The sequence below is a fragment of the Triplophysa dalaica genome, chromosome 8 (assembly GCF_015846415.1).
Source record: "Triplophysa dalaica isolate WHDGS20190420 chromosome 8, ASM1584641v1, whole genome shotgun sequence".
Taxonomy (NCBI): domain Eukaryota; kingdom Metazoa; phylum Chordata; class Actinopteri; order Cypriniformes; family Nemacheilidae; genus Triplophysa; species Triplophysa dalaica.
In genome coordinates this window covers 5367854-5384277 of record NC_079549.1, presented here as the reverse complement: position 1 = coordinate 5384277, position 16424 = coordinate 5367854, and the positions used below count along the sequence as shown (strand labels likewise).

Below are 16424 nucleotides of genomic sequence, written 5' to 3'. Positions count from 1 at the left end.
GTAGAGTAACAGAAGCTTATGGAAGTTTAAACTAAAAGTTTTCATAGTGGGTAAATGAAAACTCTTTGCTTGGTTGAGAAATCATGCGTCACATTATTAAGCCTAAAATGAAAGTGGATATATTAAGTGACTGCATGCGTATCCATAAACATCCATGTAAAACTACGCACTAGTGTGTGTGCACTAGTGCTGTGTGCAGGTGGCACTCTGAAAAGTTGAAATATTTCCATCTGGATGCATCGCCAACGCACCTAGAAAAATGTGCCTGCCGTATTTACATTTAAAATAATGAACTTGTGTGCACAAAAGACGCAAAATGTGAATCACCCCTTGGTTTTCTTCACATTCTTATTGTTTTTAGGGCATGAAAAACCGCATAGAAATAGATCTGAATGGTGTCCACTGTACTAACTCTTTATGTGTGGAAACGTGCTGAATTAGCCTGTTACATCAGTTCTTACCTTACATACTGGAAAGCTCTCGTCTGAGACCCTGGCCCATAAACCTGAAAGAGTACAGAAGCCCAATAAACGTCAAAATGTTCAGAGCTGCTAAAAGTCAGTGGGGAATGTTCAATTCACTCCATAACATTCTCAACAGGATTGAAGTGTTCAGAAAACACAAAAGTGTTTCCACCTACAGATACTTGTGGTGTGATTATAAATGACATTATTTTAACATTCCAGAGTTTAATACTTCAATAAATACAACATCTTTCACCATTTACCCAACCTCATGTCATTCCAAACCTGCTTGACTTCTACTGCAGAATCCAACAGATATGTTGGTAACCAAACAACACACCGCATACAGGTTTCAAACAACATGCGCTGAATAAACAATGAGACTATATTTGGGTGTGAACTATGACCTTGATAATGTTTTACATTCTTAAACCATTTAAAAATGGATTGTTTGGAGATGTGATGAAATCCTCCACTGTGTGTTGATGAGGTGAAGGGGTCTTACCGTCAGCGGCTCTCCTTGTAAAGCCTGCAGTATGAAATTACTGACCACTCGCCCGTCATTCATGTGCATGCGAGACCCGAAGGTGTTAAAGATCCGAGCCACCCTCACCTCCACTCCCTCCTGTGAGACACAAGCACAAGCAAAATACCATCATCTCATAGGTTTCTTTCTAGAGTTTAGGGCTATGCATGAGAAAATCCTATAATGATACATTGATGAATAATTCAATCACAATATTGCACAAATAATTAATTTATAACAGCGGGTCTATTAGTGTAAAGTATGCAGGAGGTTATCTAATAAAGGTTTACCCTGAAAACAACTTTTTTTTAACAAAATAAACAATGTTGAATCATGTTTGGGTAATATTTCAATGTGTCTGTATTGTTTTGCTTGATAAATAAATAAAAGTATTCCCAAACCTTTTTGATATTTTTTCTATATTTTGGTATATGAAAAGATGACGCATATATTATAAGCTGGTTGCTGATAAAACGATTGATCGCGATTAAACGCATCCAAAATAAAGTTTGTGTATAACACATGTCTGTGCATTGTGCATATTAATTTTGGCTTTATAAACACATTGACATACATGGGTATATTTAAGAAAAATCTAAAATAAAATCACATATAGAAGGCAGACAAAATTAAAAAAAGGGGCTATTTCAACTTGAGGCTTGCTGGAAAAACAACAAAAAAATATTCCTATACCTTATTACTGAGAAAACAATGAGTTTCAACAGTTAGTTCAAAACAAACAACATTATTTTCAAAACAATGAGAAAGTAATTGTAATATTTATATTACAAATATTTTGAGTTGTCATTTGTTTTCTTAATTTTTATGTTAATCACAATTCATGTTATATTATGTGTATATAATATATTTAAAAATGTTCAGATATTTTTATGAATTCATTTTTTTATTTTTTACCAGAATAAGAATTAGAAGGAGCTTCATTTCCAAGTATTTTAACACACCAGGGCTGAGCAAAAGAAAAAAGGGATTTTCAACGGATCGATTCATTATCGATTCTCAAAAGCTCTTAATCATTTTTTTTCTTTCATATTTTACATGCACTGAACATTCATTAACGTTAATGTTATTGCTACTACTATCCACTAGATATCACTTTTCTTTTTACAACAGGTGGATGTAACAACAGGGAGCGAATCCTTCATTCATGGCTTAATTAACATGGGGTGTGCAGGTGTGTCGTCGTATTTAACATCAGCTTCATATAACAGGCAGCGGTTCACATGATTGCATCCTCTATTTACAGCTAAATTTTGTTTGTTATACTGTATCTTAAATTTAAAATAACTGTTCTGTCAGATGGTAGTGCCCAGGAACCTTAATGATTCTACTGCAGCCACAGTGTTGTTCATGATGGTGAGTGGGGGGTATGCAAGGGGGGTTCTCCTGAAGTCCATGGTCATCTCCACTGTTTTGAGCGTGTTGAGCTCCAGGTTGTTGTGATTGCACCAGACACCCAGCTCAGAAACCTCCTGTCTGAAGCAGAATAGTCTCCTTTGTGGATGGGGCCAATGATGGAGGTTTCATCCGCAAATTTCAGGAGCTTGACAGAGGAGTATTTTGCAGTTCAATCATTTTTTATACATGGAGAAGAGCAGTGGGGAAAGCACAGATCCCTGTGGGGCAACAGTACTGATTGTGAGGGTCCCGGATGCGAGTTTACTCAGCTTCACTCATTGCTGCCTGTCTGTCAGGAAGTTAGTGATCCAGTGAGCACGGAGAGCTGGGTCAGTTTATCTGAGAGAAGGTCAGGCATGATGTTATTAAAGGCTGAACTGAAGTCCACAAATAAGATCCTTGCGTAATTCCCAGGTCTATCAAGGTGTTGCAGAACATAACGCAGCCCCATGTTGACTGCATCATCAACAGACCTGTTTGCTCTGTAGGCAAGCTGAAGAGGATCGCAATCTAAAATCTTGCCTAGGGCACCAACAGAGGACAGGCCGGCCCTGTGTGTACGTGTATATGTTTATAAATATTAAATAAATATGCACCGCACACAGACATATATAAACACAAACGATTAAATAATAAAACAGCCCTGGTTAATACTCAACCATACTGGAGTCCCTCTGGTGTTTTTCTAAATCACAAAAACATGGAGCTAAAAATGGACTCATAATGGAGACAAGAGCTTTATGGGATGGAGACGACCATTCGGGACGACTCACCGGGTGCCAAAGTGGTTTAACTATTGTTCAAATACGTCAATACTACTTTTATGTTATATTATATGTATATAATATATTTAAAAATGTCTAGATATTTGTATGTATTCATTTTTTTATTTTTTACCGGAATAAGAATTAGAAGGAGCTTTACCTCACCGGGTGCCAAAGTGGTTTAACTATTGTTCAAATACGTCAATACTACTTATGCATGTGTGATTCCTGCAACGTTACACATATTGGGGACCATTAGTACAGCTACAATTATTTTACCATATACAAATAAATGTATTATATATATTTGTTTAAAATTGCCAGTTCCAAAAATAGATGGCTTCAGAAAAGTCCACAATCTACAATCATCAATAACTGTTGATGGAGATCTGGGCCACGTGTCCCATACAGTCATTTTGATATCATCCTTGATATTTAACCAAGAAGTTAATATAAAAAAATCTCTGGAGAGTCAGTTTGCACAAAAGGTCAGTTGAATAGTAAGCAATGCAAAATATCAGGGGGTAAGAATACAAACAGCTTAACAAACAGTTTGAGTGGCTGCACAAATCCAGTGATGGCCATAAATAAACAAAGCAATAAACGGAGAAAAGGCTTCTGGGAAAGGACACTGGATGTGATATCAGGTCCATAAATCATGAAAGACAGCCAGTCTCAAGCCAGACCCTGAGCTGTGATGTGTTCACATTAAATACTGGTCTTGAAGTCGAGAGAAAAACTACTAACTTAAGCAATAGTTTTACCTTTTAACATTAAATATGAATAAAAACATGAAAACTCTCATGAATAGCATTATAAATGACAGCAAGAAAATGCCAGAATGCACGGAACAGGGACGAAACAAGGACAACCTACGTAAGTGGCCTACTTGGAAAAGAGCACCTGCTTGACTACAAGGCTACCAGTTTGCCAGCATACTAATATCAACACCGCATACAAAACACTTTGTGCGCATGCTGCAAAACACTTCAGTTTATATTGTGAGGAACTCACAAGGGGACTTTGAGGAACTTTCTTTGTTCAGTTGAACACAAACAATTTTATACCAAACAACGTGATGCTGTGATGAACGTGTGAATGATAAAGAACCAATGTAATGCAAAACTAAAACTGTTTCCCCAGGAGAGCTGTGACCGCCCCAACGTCTCAGAAAGGCCGATAGTATAAAGCCTCTGTTTATCAGTCAACTGACTGCATATTTTAATTTGACATCTTTGCTCTCTTTGAAAATGTGTCAGATGCCACAGTGACTTGCCTGCTTGAGCGTAAAAAATCTTGAGAAATAATAATCATAACCTTTCAAGCCCATGAGCTTCTAGTTTCACCTTAAGGTGTCGTCAGGCCTGCCGGCGGAGAGAAAATAGCTGGAGGATAATACAAAAACAGCAATAATGCAAATCTTTATAATTGGATAGATCATAAGCTGTAGAATGTAGTATGCATTTTATTTGTGTTGGTGCTTATAATATGATGATGGTGGTCATATTATTATATGATTATTAGGCTGGTAAAATTCCAATGCATATTTTAAGACTAATCGCTCAACTGCATAAATAAAGGTTGACTTAAGTGATGCCTTTAAAAAAACAAAATGCCTTTAAAGGTCAAGTGTATGAAATTTAGCACCATCTAGTAATGAGGTGCGAAATGCAACCAGCAGCTCACATTCCCCCTCCCTTTCGAAGCACTAAGGTGGCTGACATAGCACCAAGTCTTGATAATGTATTCATGAAACATGCTCTGAAGAGCAGTTTGTCCGTTTAGGGCTACTGTAGAAACAACATGTTGAATTCCATATAAGGGGACCTGCTGTGTATGTAGATAGAAATAGTTAATTCTAAGGTAATAAAAACAAGGCTTTATTATTCAAGGTCTTTATACACCTCTGAACACATAGTTATGTTTATTTTATTGTAGGGGTGTGATGAGATCTCGTGGCACGGACGACTATTTCCTTCCGCAATTGGCATGATGGAGTGCTGGGCCTAGATTTAACCTGTGCAACCTCAAAATATACGTGGGAGCATTTGTGTGGGTGCACATTTTGTTGTGGTGTGACCTTTTTTCATGAATGTACAGAACACTCGAATAACTACACAAAGTATGTGCGTGCCGTGCTGTGAGCTACAGTGAACGGCCCTGCCATTCATAGAAAACGTGATATTCCATTCCGCGGTGCTACTTCCCCACCATTTTCCATGTAAATACGCGCTAGACAGACGTGTTTCAAGCTTTAAGGACGGTTTGTGTCGCCAGCTGCTCGGCTGTCTATACCAAAAGTAAAGTATAGCAAATGCAAGTTCACATTAAGTTATTTCAGATACATAACTGCATAATATAATTCATTATAATATAAATTTAATGCGTTTCATAAAGAACAAGTTGATTTTATAACGCCAACATTTTTTGCATTTTGTGTTAAGGTGAATAAAAGAATAATAATAAAGTCTAAAAATCTCGTCTCGTTCTCGTGAACCCAGTCTCTTGTCTCATCTCCTCACGTCTCGTCAGATAAGTGCCTCATCACACCCCTATTTTATTGTATTTCTGTCAATAGAGCCTCTGAAATTACACATTTGACCTTTAAAGGTGGTGCTGCTCATGGATTCACAAAAGACACTGGTGCTTCTGTGGTCGATCGGACCTCGAGACTTTTCTCATAATGAGATATCACACAGATGTTAGACAGTAATTGAGTAAATTATTTAAGCAGTATTATTTTATAACGATGATGCATTTTTAATTAAATAATAATTCAACAATTCTGTTGTCAAGTAAGAGTTCAATAATCTTCGCCCTTTATTGTTCATTTAATGTGTTCACAGGTTTCGATGCAGTTAATCCAATGGCATTTCAAAGCCAGAAATATCTGAATCATAAAATCGCATTTTTAAATCCTGACAGCATCTCTGGACTGTGAGGTCTGCTGGAAAAGCTAAAAGCTTGAGCAGCGGGACAGCAGCTCACTCTGAGCTTTGTATGAAACAGAGAGGACAATTCTTCAGGTAAAACGCATTTCACACTCACCGCACTCATATAATCAGACCATCGAGTAACCTCAGTACTGAGATAAAAGTGATTGAATGATTGCTGAACAAAGGGATGAAGGAACAAGTTATAAAAGAGAGAGGCAACTGCGTTAAAGATGGTGATTAAAAGGGATGGTTAAACTAAAAACAACATGTATTGTTGTTATTTACCCTCACGTCATTCAAAACCTGTATATTATAGATGTGAAGGTGATGAAATTTGCCCACCGGTTAAAAGGATTGTAAAAACACGTAACGGTGACACCGGGGGTGGGGGGTTTGCTGTGAAGTGGTAGGAGATGCGGCCGTGCGCATGATGCATTTTACTTTCCAGTTTGAATTAGTGGCAATACAGAACAGAAATTGCTCAATATCTTTCTTAATAAAACAGACAAAACCACAAAAAAGGAAAATTACATTTGCTTATATTAAAAACAGACCTTACATATGAATACCATCCTCACAAACAATGAAAAAATAAAAAACAAATAACAAAAATATTAATGTCAGATAGGTTGCCTTTAATGAAACTAATAATTACGACACATCAAGCAATACATTTTTATAAGAACGAAAATAAAAATCCTTTAAATAATACATTAGATAACTTGCCTATATTAACAACATGAGTACCCTAATCACGGCGGTATTGGAAACTAATAAGAGAAGAATACGAAATGAAAAATGTTTATGTTAAATAAATAAGAAACAAATAAGAAAGCAAGACGAAACAAAAGAAAATGATGTTAAATAATGGCAAAGCACCAGCTTTTTAAATGTAGAACACAAAGAAAATCTGGCTTTTGATAACTGTACTTACATATTCTACAACATGTTCTTTGCCAGTAAAGCCCCGCAATCATCATGTCATCTCACTTCACTCTCCTCACATGACAAATAAAATCTGACACCTCCTGCTGATCTTTGTTGCAACACTTGTTCCGCTGAAGCTAAACACCAGACCTGCAAGTGTAGTCTGGCCTTTAACTAAACTAAGTGATTTATAACTAGAAAAAATCAAAATGACGGTGAGGGTCGGTGCCGAGGTGGACAAGTGATGTAATCAGTAGGAGGGTGGACACCGTGTATCACTGGTGACACAAACTAACGCAAAAAGCCAATTGTATATGACACTTTCCCTGGTGGAACACAAAAATAAGATATTTTGAGAAATGTCTCGGTGGTATTGTGTCCAAACAATGAAAATCAAGAGAGGCCAATGTTTTGGTCTTAAAATATCTTCTGTGTTGGGAAGTCAATGAGTAAAAATAATTATTTTCTTTTTGGGGTGAAATCTTTCTTTAAGTGAATAAAAACAGTCAAGGAGATCAAGGAGTTTTTCTCAACAACCTGCTAATATAATATACATTTATAAAATTATACAGTGTACACAAAATGCAGAGGTGGAGTGTAGTGTAGTATTTTATTCTTCTCAAGTACTTTTTTCTAGTCAAATACAAGTATCTGCATAGTATACGCAATTCTCTCAATGTTTTTCCTCCAGTACTTTTTACTCTATCATAAATCATAAAAACTTATATTTTAAAAAGCAAACTTACATTAAACCTCTAGTACTTTTTACTCAAGAAAACATATTTAAATACTTAAGTAAAAAGTGGAAAAAAGTATTGTAAGAATGAACTAGATTATTAAGGTGCAGATGTACAAAAGGCAAATAAACACAACCTGTATTCATTATTTGGAGTAGTGTAAAAAGTATGATGCATACTTGATAATGCAGTAAAGTAAAAACACTGTGATAGATACTACAGATAGTCAAGGATAAAAATAATAAAGAACTGTCCACCTCCACACAGATGAGATGCGTGAGAATAAGGTAAACGAGGAAAAAGAGAGAAAGGAGGATTCAGAAAAGATAAAAGAAGACTTGGTTTAATAAAATATTTACTAAATGGACTTCAATGAATGTTCAAAGAATAACCACGTGGTCAAAACAACTCTGAGACACCTTTCAAGAAGACAAAAACAGCATAATAATCGATGGTTTTATGTAGCCTGTCTGGATGTTCAATAGACAACTGTGATATTTATATCAACAACAGAATGAATCTATTTCTCTAGATAATCTATAGATATCTAATACTGCAATGAAATTAAAACCATTATGGAAGAGAATGCAGTCTGTCCCTGGATGACCAAAGAACAAACCAACATCTTTATCATTACATTATACTATTATAAAACACCAACGAGTGGATGATAATACAAATCAAACTAGACAAAACACACAAAATACTGATTAGTTTTATGAAGTGTGTCACAGAACTTTAAAGTTCTGGAATAAAAAGAAGATGACTGTAGAAAAACAGAATGTGGACTGTTGAGAGCAACCAGATGAACAGAGAAATCCGTTGATGTGAATGAATTTATGTGATTCATGTGTAGCTGAGCATAAAACAATGTCAGAACAGAAAGCAGGAACAGATGAAGCTTGCCACCAACTCAATGATCTTGGCTCTGCCACAGAGGGGGTAAATGGGTGATGGACAGACATATATGGAAAAGAGGAGACCCCACTGGGCAGAAGCACAAAAACAATAAACATGAACGACCAATAGCGCAGGGGGACAGTTGATCCTGTGAAGTGACATGACAATTCCTACTGACAATCTAAAGTTTGACTCCTCAAAGGCTTATGGAAGCACAACTTTTCTTAGTAAACTGAATCACAACTTGCTTTATTTACAGTTGGCCATTTTAGAAAAGCATCAGTCAATTCCGCCGCTTAAAGGGGTCATATGGCACGAATACGTTTTTTTCTGTGTCTTTGATGTGTTATTAGATGCGATTGCTCACCCACACCTGCTCGAAACTCCTCGGTATGTGAAAAATACAGCGCTTTTGAACCTTAAATCTTGTAGACGCATTGCATTACATCTAAAACAAATGATAATATTCGATTTAGCCATGACATTTGACTCCTTTAAAAACTCTTTGAGATGACTAAAATGATGTGTTAACATGCATTCTTGAATCAACTGTATTGTGCTCAAAAAACTTAATCACAATGGTCCATGTACTTTTGCGTCCATTCGTTTTTCTTTTTTTAACCATGACGAGAAAAATAAAATATAAACGGTTGTTGTATTTTAAGCAAAAAAATTTACATTCAAAATTTTGAATTAGAACTGTATTCAGAACATTCTACGAAAAAAATGTATATTGACTTATTTTCAGATTTTTGTTTATGACTTTTTGCACCTTACTTTACATTTATAAAATACACAAATTAATATCGAATAAAAGCGAATTGTACTAGTTTTCTGAGGCCAAATTAGTGACCCGGAAATATTTTTTCCCGCACCATTGAATGCGAAGAACCAAGTCTCTGGAACCGTACAGAGAAGTGATTTTGGGCATGATTTTAAAACACCACACACACAAGGACGTTGCTGAGCATCTGTCTCAAATTGGTGTTGGGCGAGGTTGTTCAGCGAGGACTGTTAGAAGATTTTGTGCCAGTCATTGTGTGAGACGGGAGGTTTCCGACACTCAGCTGGAGATAGCTGTATCGGCAGCAGTACAAGAAGTAAGTAATAAAGTGCAATATCATTCATAAGATGGTAACCCTAACACACCTGCCGCAATAATTATTTTCAAATTTCTTTCAGTAAGTCAACTTTGGCAGAAAGTGGTGGGGACATGGTGCACTTGCAAAGTATCTGTGTACGTGGGTACTATGCCATGATCCCGAGCTATCCGTAGTGCAACTAACACAAATTTTTGTAAAACTGAAAAAATAGTTGTATACCAATAATTTGATTTTCATTTATAAAATAATTTTAAATAAGAAAATTTGTTTGTGGTTAATCTCTCCATTAACTTCAAAACAAATATAAAGAAAAGCACATTTTTTTGTTTTTTATATAGTTGTTAAAAAAAGAAAAACGAATGGACGCAAAAGTACACGGACCCACAATCATTCACTTTTCCTTTTTCTTTTAGTATTTTAATGCCATTAGTCTCTGAAGCAAAAAAGGATGTTGAATTTCCTCTTATAAACAAAAAATCTGTTGCATTACCAATGCTTGCATGTTTAAAGTCTGCAATTCAAAATGGTTGTTCAATTTAGCTGTGAATACTTCAAATTGAAACATTTCATACATATTTTCTGAAGGTTTTAAAAATTCAACAATTAAAACTCAACTTTTAAAATTCAACTTGTTTTTAAATTAGTGGTGGGCATAGATTAATTTTTTTAATCTAGATTAATCTAGATTAATTTTGGAATTAATCTAGATTAATCTAGATTAAAATGGCTCATTTGAATTCTGCCGAAGGCATTCAGAATATGTGTGCTACCCAAATAATGACTAAAAGTAAGTCTTTGAGAACGGGTTTCTCAAGCCTGGTGGCGCATTAGACCAGGGGCTCATCTCCTGTTTCCAAAATGCATCACAAACTGCTTGAGAAAGCTGTTCTACTATGATAATTGGTGATGAAAAATAAATTATGTTCAATAAGATGTACTTGTGTTTACTTCCGCATTAGCTAAGGGATGATTTGTGTTTAGGTGGTACTTGAGACTGGAAGAGCTCCTACAGTACATTTACATTTAGTCATTTAGCAGACGCTTTTATCCAAAGCGACTTACAAAGAGTGAGGGAGCAACAAGTGATATGTCATACAGGAGCCATAATACATTAGATCTCAATACAAAGTTACTGGTTTCAACTAAAGCTAGACCACTACCTGTTGAGAGAAAGTGTTTTTTTTAACCAATTCCGCATTGCACAAGGTGCAAACAACCTTAGTCTTGTCGATGTTTCTATTGGGAAGCTTCTTAAAAATTAATATTCCCTGAAGCAAACCCGGCGGCTTCATAGCATGTTAGCACGTCACGTTTGATGCGGTAATTTCACAGTAACGTTATGTTGTGTTCAGACCAAACGCGAATGGCGTGTCAAGCGCGAGTGATTTATATGTTAATGTAAAGAGCCAATAGACCTACTTGCTGCGCGAATCGCGCGAATGAAGCCCTGGTTATGAGATGATGAGGCGGCTTCTGCTTCCGCGAATGACGTGAATCACGCGAGTTGAAAAATCTCGTTCTCGCCCGTACAGTGCAGTTAAGCTGGTATACATCCGCGCTAAAATATCAAGGTGAAAGTCATCATAGCTTGCGTAGTATAGACCCAGCTCCCAACCCAACTTTGAGAATAGATTAACGGCGACATTTTTTTTAACGCGCGATAATAGTCTCAACGGCCCACCACTATTTTAAATATAACCTTTACTATGTGACGGACAATTTTCAATCCATATGATTTCTGTTTAAAAGTTCACTTCCAAAATTTCAGTGGTTCAAATTCTGCTTGAAATTCAAAGTTACACATCTGGGAGTCCCAGGAGAATCAATAGAGCGCCGAATCCACCAATGAATTATCTCAGACTTTGACTGCCCTCCTGCTCTGGCTTGAAGGAATCAAGTTATTTTTTCATTCAGCACATCATGTGAACATAAATCTTATGCACCAGCAGCATTTACAGGACATTTATTGTGTTTAAAGCGGTCAAATAACTGATTTCTCAACTAGCAGCTTATTGACAGCCACTCTGATTTATAACTCTCCCACTATTTGCATCTGTTTATATGATGAAGCAGTAAGCTTTCTTTTTATTTTGCTCACATGATCTGTTTTAATTTGCCACTCTCAGATAGCTGGATGTTGTGGAATTGTGGAAACGTTTGTCATATTTTATTTAGTTACTACGAGAAAGAAAAAGTGATTCTTGAGCAGGCCAGATAAAATATACCAGATAAAAATAGACATCACTTTCTTAGGAACCCGACTAGCCCCGAAACGTCATGTACAGCCTGCAGCCAAGCAAGATATCTCAAGCCGTTATGGATCTAACAGCTGCAAGATGTTTTCTAAGCACAAAGACACAAACTTTTGTTGTATTCTGTGTGCGTTTCCCAATAATGTCCTTCAAGCAAACATGCAAGTATGGCTACACGCCAAAGTGTAGTCTAAAAATGCTAGAATTTTAATCACTCACTGTATTAACCTAATTAATTATGAGTTAAGTTTGACGTAACAAATATTTGTTGTTTACCTAACCATAAGATTGATTTAATTTGTGTCTTTCAGGTCGATTCGGAATAAGCACATTCATTTAAAACTACCAGAGACCTGATGCAATATCGGACTTGCCCCGTGCCCAAGGCATTTGTTAAAGTTTTAGACCCATTAGCATCTAGGACCTGTGATGACGTGTGATGGTTTTGGTTTTGAAACATGCAAGATCGAGAAAATAAAGTGTGTGACTGATGATAAAAGAGTAATTAAGAGAGATAAAGTGAAGGACCAGAGTGATGCGAGTTGTAAGAGCTCAATAAAGGGATATTAAGTGCTATCTTAAAAAAAGAAAGGTAAAAAAGCAAAAATACAAAAGTAATCCACACGGCTCCTGATGACATATTAATGTATTATGAAGTGAATTGATCGGCCTCTAAAAAAATAAATTAATATCATCATAAACTTCGGAAGGATATCAATCGCACCCATGTGCCTTACTCACTCAGAAGGGCAGAGCTCTAGAAGTGGAAATTTGAAAGTAAGACTGGCAACTGTCCCTCATTACAAAGCCTTCCATCACATGGGTGAACTGAATAATAAATATCAACACTTTGCGTTCGTCCCTTTCAGCAAAACTTTTCATGGGCGCAAACATGGCATTTAGAACGGGTGATTCTGTTTGGCCCAAGGACCAAAAAAGACTATGCTGTTATCTTGATTCTGGTTGGCCAATCAAATCCAGGTGCTGGACCAAAGACGTTTCAGATGCTCGAGAGTAGACACCTCAGACACCTAAAAAACACTTTGGATTTACACGATTTACTGAATTTCACCTTAAAGCGACTAGTTTGCAGGTACGATTATACTTTTATATAAGGCTATAGCCTATAGGTTTGTTTAAGTGTAACTTACCCAATACCAATGTAACAAAAACTAAGGCTGTCAATAGTTAATAAAATGTAATGGTGAAAATTGCATCTTTTCCGTGCAATTAACTGCAATTAACACACACGTATAGTGAAATTAAACATACACTATTTATTTTGCTTAACATGTCAATCAATTAAAAAAATTAACTAAATAATCTCAAACAGTATTTTAAATATATATTTAAATTCTATTAATTTCACATTTTATCACCAAATTAATGTAGAAACAACACATTTCTTTAACAGCGCGCTTTATGAATGAAAGCCAACATTCTAATATTGTTGGCTTTGCAACTGATGTCTTTATTAAATATATTATTTTTTCTACTAATCAAATCCATTATAATAAGTGTGCCCTGTGTAACCAATAGGAAATTCTCAAACACTTAACAGTCTTAACTGCTAAATACATAAGAATCCATTAAAGCAAAAAATCACATTGATTTCTTATTTTCTTTTGTTCTTTGTTGAACAGAAGTGTCAGGAGTCACAGCAGCCTCTTAGGAGCTGCCGCTCAAACCATTATTTGATGACTTAAAGCGGCTGTAACACATGCAGTTTCTGCCAATCTCATATTAATCTTGAGTACCTATATCCAACTTTTATATAACATTCATCACCCAAATGCAGTGGACAAACAAACACCTGAACTTCGCGAACGTATGAAGTCTCTATCTCCTGCACACAAGTGAAAGTGATGTCTCTCCTTGCTGCCACATGGGCGTGCCACATGCTTTTCCCGGAGAATTGTCCAAAAAGGGACTGTTTGAAATGTTTGAAAAAAAACTTGTACGATCGCTGGGAAGTATATCGAGCACAGAAATCCTACATAATACGGCCAACTCTTTTTTTTGACAAATTGACCATGTTTACCATGAGAAGATAGCATGTTTAACATTGTAAAGAAGTCAGAAACATAAACTCGTAGCTACTATAGAATGGCAGTTCTAGGAGATCGGGTAGGACACTTAAATAATTAAATTAATATATAAATGACTGATAAGTCCACTGATTCAAGGGCATCTGGAATTGTCCCCGTGCTCCATGTCCATTCCAGGGCTGATAGTGGTGAGCTAAGCTGCCAGTACAAGCGTCAATAAATGTTTTCTTGATGATCCATAAGTAGATATCTATGAGAATAAATAAATTGACTTAATCGAGCAGATGAGTGGACTGTGCGGCCAGGGTTTGGTCTTCGTCAAAACCGCAGCAGGTTGAGATCATGCATCGGCGGATCCAGCGCTCTATTGCTTCTCCTGTGATTCCTGGATGTGAAACTTTGAATTTCAAGCCGAATTTGAACCACTTAAGAAAATTACAGAAAAAACATGGACTGAAAATGGTCTGTCGAATTTTAAAGGTTGTATTTTAAAACAAGTTAAATATTGTGTTGCAGACTCGAAATCTGTTTCATTACCAGTTGCTGTTCAACCAGCAATTCAATATGCTTTTTTACTTCAAAAGACAAATGTCATTTAAATACTTCCAGATGAATGGTTCTTGGAACGCTGAAGAACAGTTCAAGTTATCTTTCCAGATGCCGTTTGGCAAAGCATGATTATAAACCACTGTCAGGTCTGAATTCACAGCATGGTTGGCTAACAGCCACTCAGAATTTGGTCACTTGTCTGTTGCCTGGCTACCAGTTTCTCTCTGTAGCAGACCAAGCGCACTTGAGCATTTGATGGTCTCACGCGTTCTCTGTATTTTTCATTTTGTCATGAGTTGTGCGCTCAATTATTCCGGCAAACTAAGTAAAGATCAGTGAAAAACGAAAATATCGGATCTTCCTCCAAAACCTAGTCATTATTTGTGTCTACCGTCATTGCGTTACAAATGCGTCAGATGCATTTGTATTATATTCCAAAGAGCTCTGTTATCGGTCCAACCGTGACCAAAGTGGGTACTTAGTGCAGATTATTTCTTCCAACTCGAATGCAAAGCATTCAGATAAAAGTTGCATAAAATGAAACACATTTATCCAGAATACATAGACGTATTGGAAATAAAAAAAAATCTTTGCGTTCAAATCATCTTAAATGTCACTGGATTTCTTTTTTAAAGGACAGGACAGATAGCAGCTGCCATTTATGGGTCAGGAGGAATTTTTAATCATATGTTCCTGATCTATAAATATGTCATTTAGTAAAATAAGTACATTGGTGAAACAGTGATGGTGATAAAAATCTGAAACCAAGTGTGGAAAAACAGATATAATCACCTGCTACAAAGGCTGGTGCCATTCAATCATATTGCAATGTTTGACAAGAGGACACCAGAAGAAAATGAAGCTGTCAGTCCCATTGCACAAAAATATGGTCATTTGGATCAAACCTATGCCCTTACTCCCTACTTTAACAAAATGTACTGATGAATTTGCTCTAACCTGTTTCATGTAGGCGTAACACATGGTCTCAGCAACCCGCTTCCCTTCATCATAACAGGCCCGTGGGCCGATAGGGTTCACGTGGCCCCAGTACTCCTCATTTTGAGGGTGCACCTCTGGGTCTAGTTGAAAAAGAAAAACAAACATTTAATGAACAATTTTTGTAAACTCCAAATATCACACAATGCAGCTTGTGGTATTATAATAGGGGATTTTACTGTTCTTCAACAATAACAGAAAGCAAAATTAAGTCTGTTAAAGCAGAAATACAGCGAGACTTCCAAGAGTATCATTGCAGCTCACTGAAACAATCAACACAATGAAAAAGAAAAATCCTGACAGTGGGGTAAATTATCTCATGTTGTATAGTGTAAAATTAAGTTTGAGACCCTTGTATATAGGAACATCTAGAGCAGAGCAAACCTCTGGTTTGAGATGTGATAAACATCCGCTGGTATGTTCATCACAGCTGGAGGTGGTACCACAGAATGAAAAGCCTGATGGAAAGGTTTCATCTCTGACATCTGTCAGCCAAACGGTCACCTTGGGATACAGGCTTTTAATTAACTGGTGCAGTGTAGACCCCCGCAGAGCTATGTGGCACAGCTAAATCAGGCTGTACAAATTTAACAGTCGATTCCCAGGCATGAGGAATAAAGAATTCTCTTAATGAAGTACACAGTCCAGGGATTTTCCTTGCTCAAAACGAGGCGGAGGTGGTGCAATACTGATCTTGTACAACCACACACGTAGGCCTACAGTACATTTAAGTGGCACAACCAAGTGACTTTGAGTTTGACTTATTAAAAGTTCTAATAAAATTAGATAAAAATGACAGTGAAGTT

At 36.6% G+C, this 16424-nt stretch overlaps 1 protein-coding gene across 1 annotated transcript in view; it reads right to left on the bottom strand.

Annotated features, from left to right (window-relative positions):
* Positions 1-16424, bottom strand: part of uxs1 (UDP-glucuronate decarboxylase 1) — an 81983-nt gene that overhangs the window by 20077 nt on the left and 45482 nt on the right. The window contains exons 9-11 of the mRNA XM_056754946.1: positions 15580-15701; positions 970-1089; positions 462-505 (exon numbers count right to left, since the gene is read on the bottom strand). Coding sequence (XP_056610924.1) covers positions 462-505; positions 970-1089; positions 15580-15701 — 286 coding nt within the window. The remainder of the gene's footprint in view (positions 1-461; positions 506-969; positions 1090-15579; positions 15702-16424) is intronic.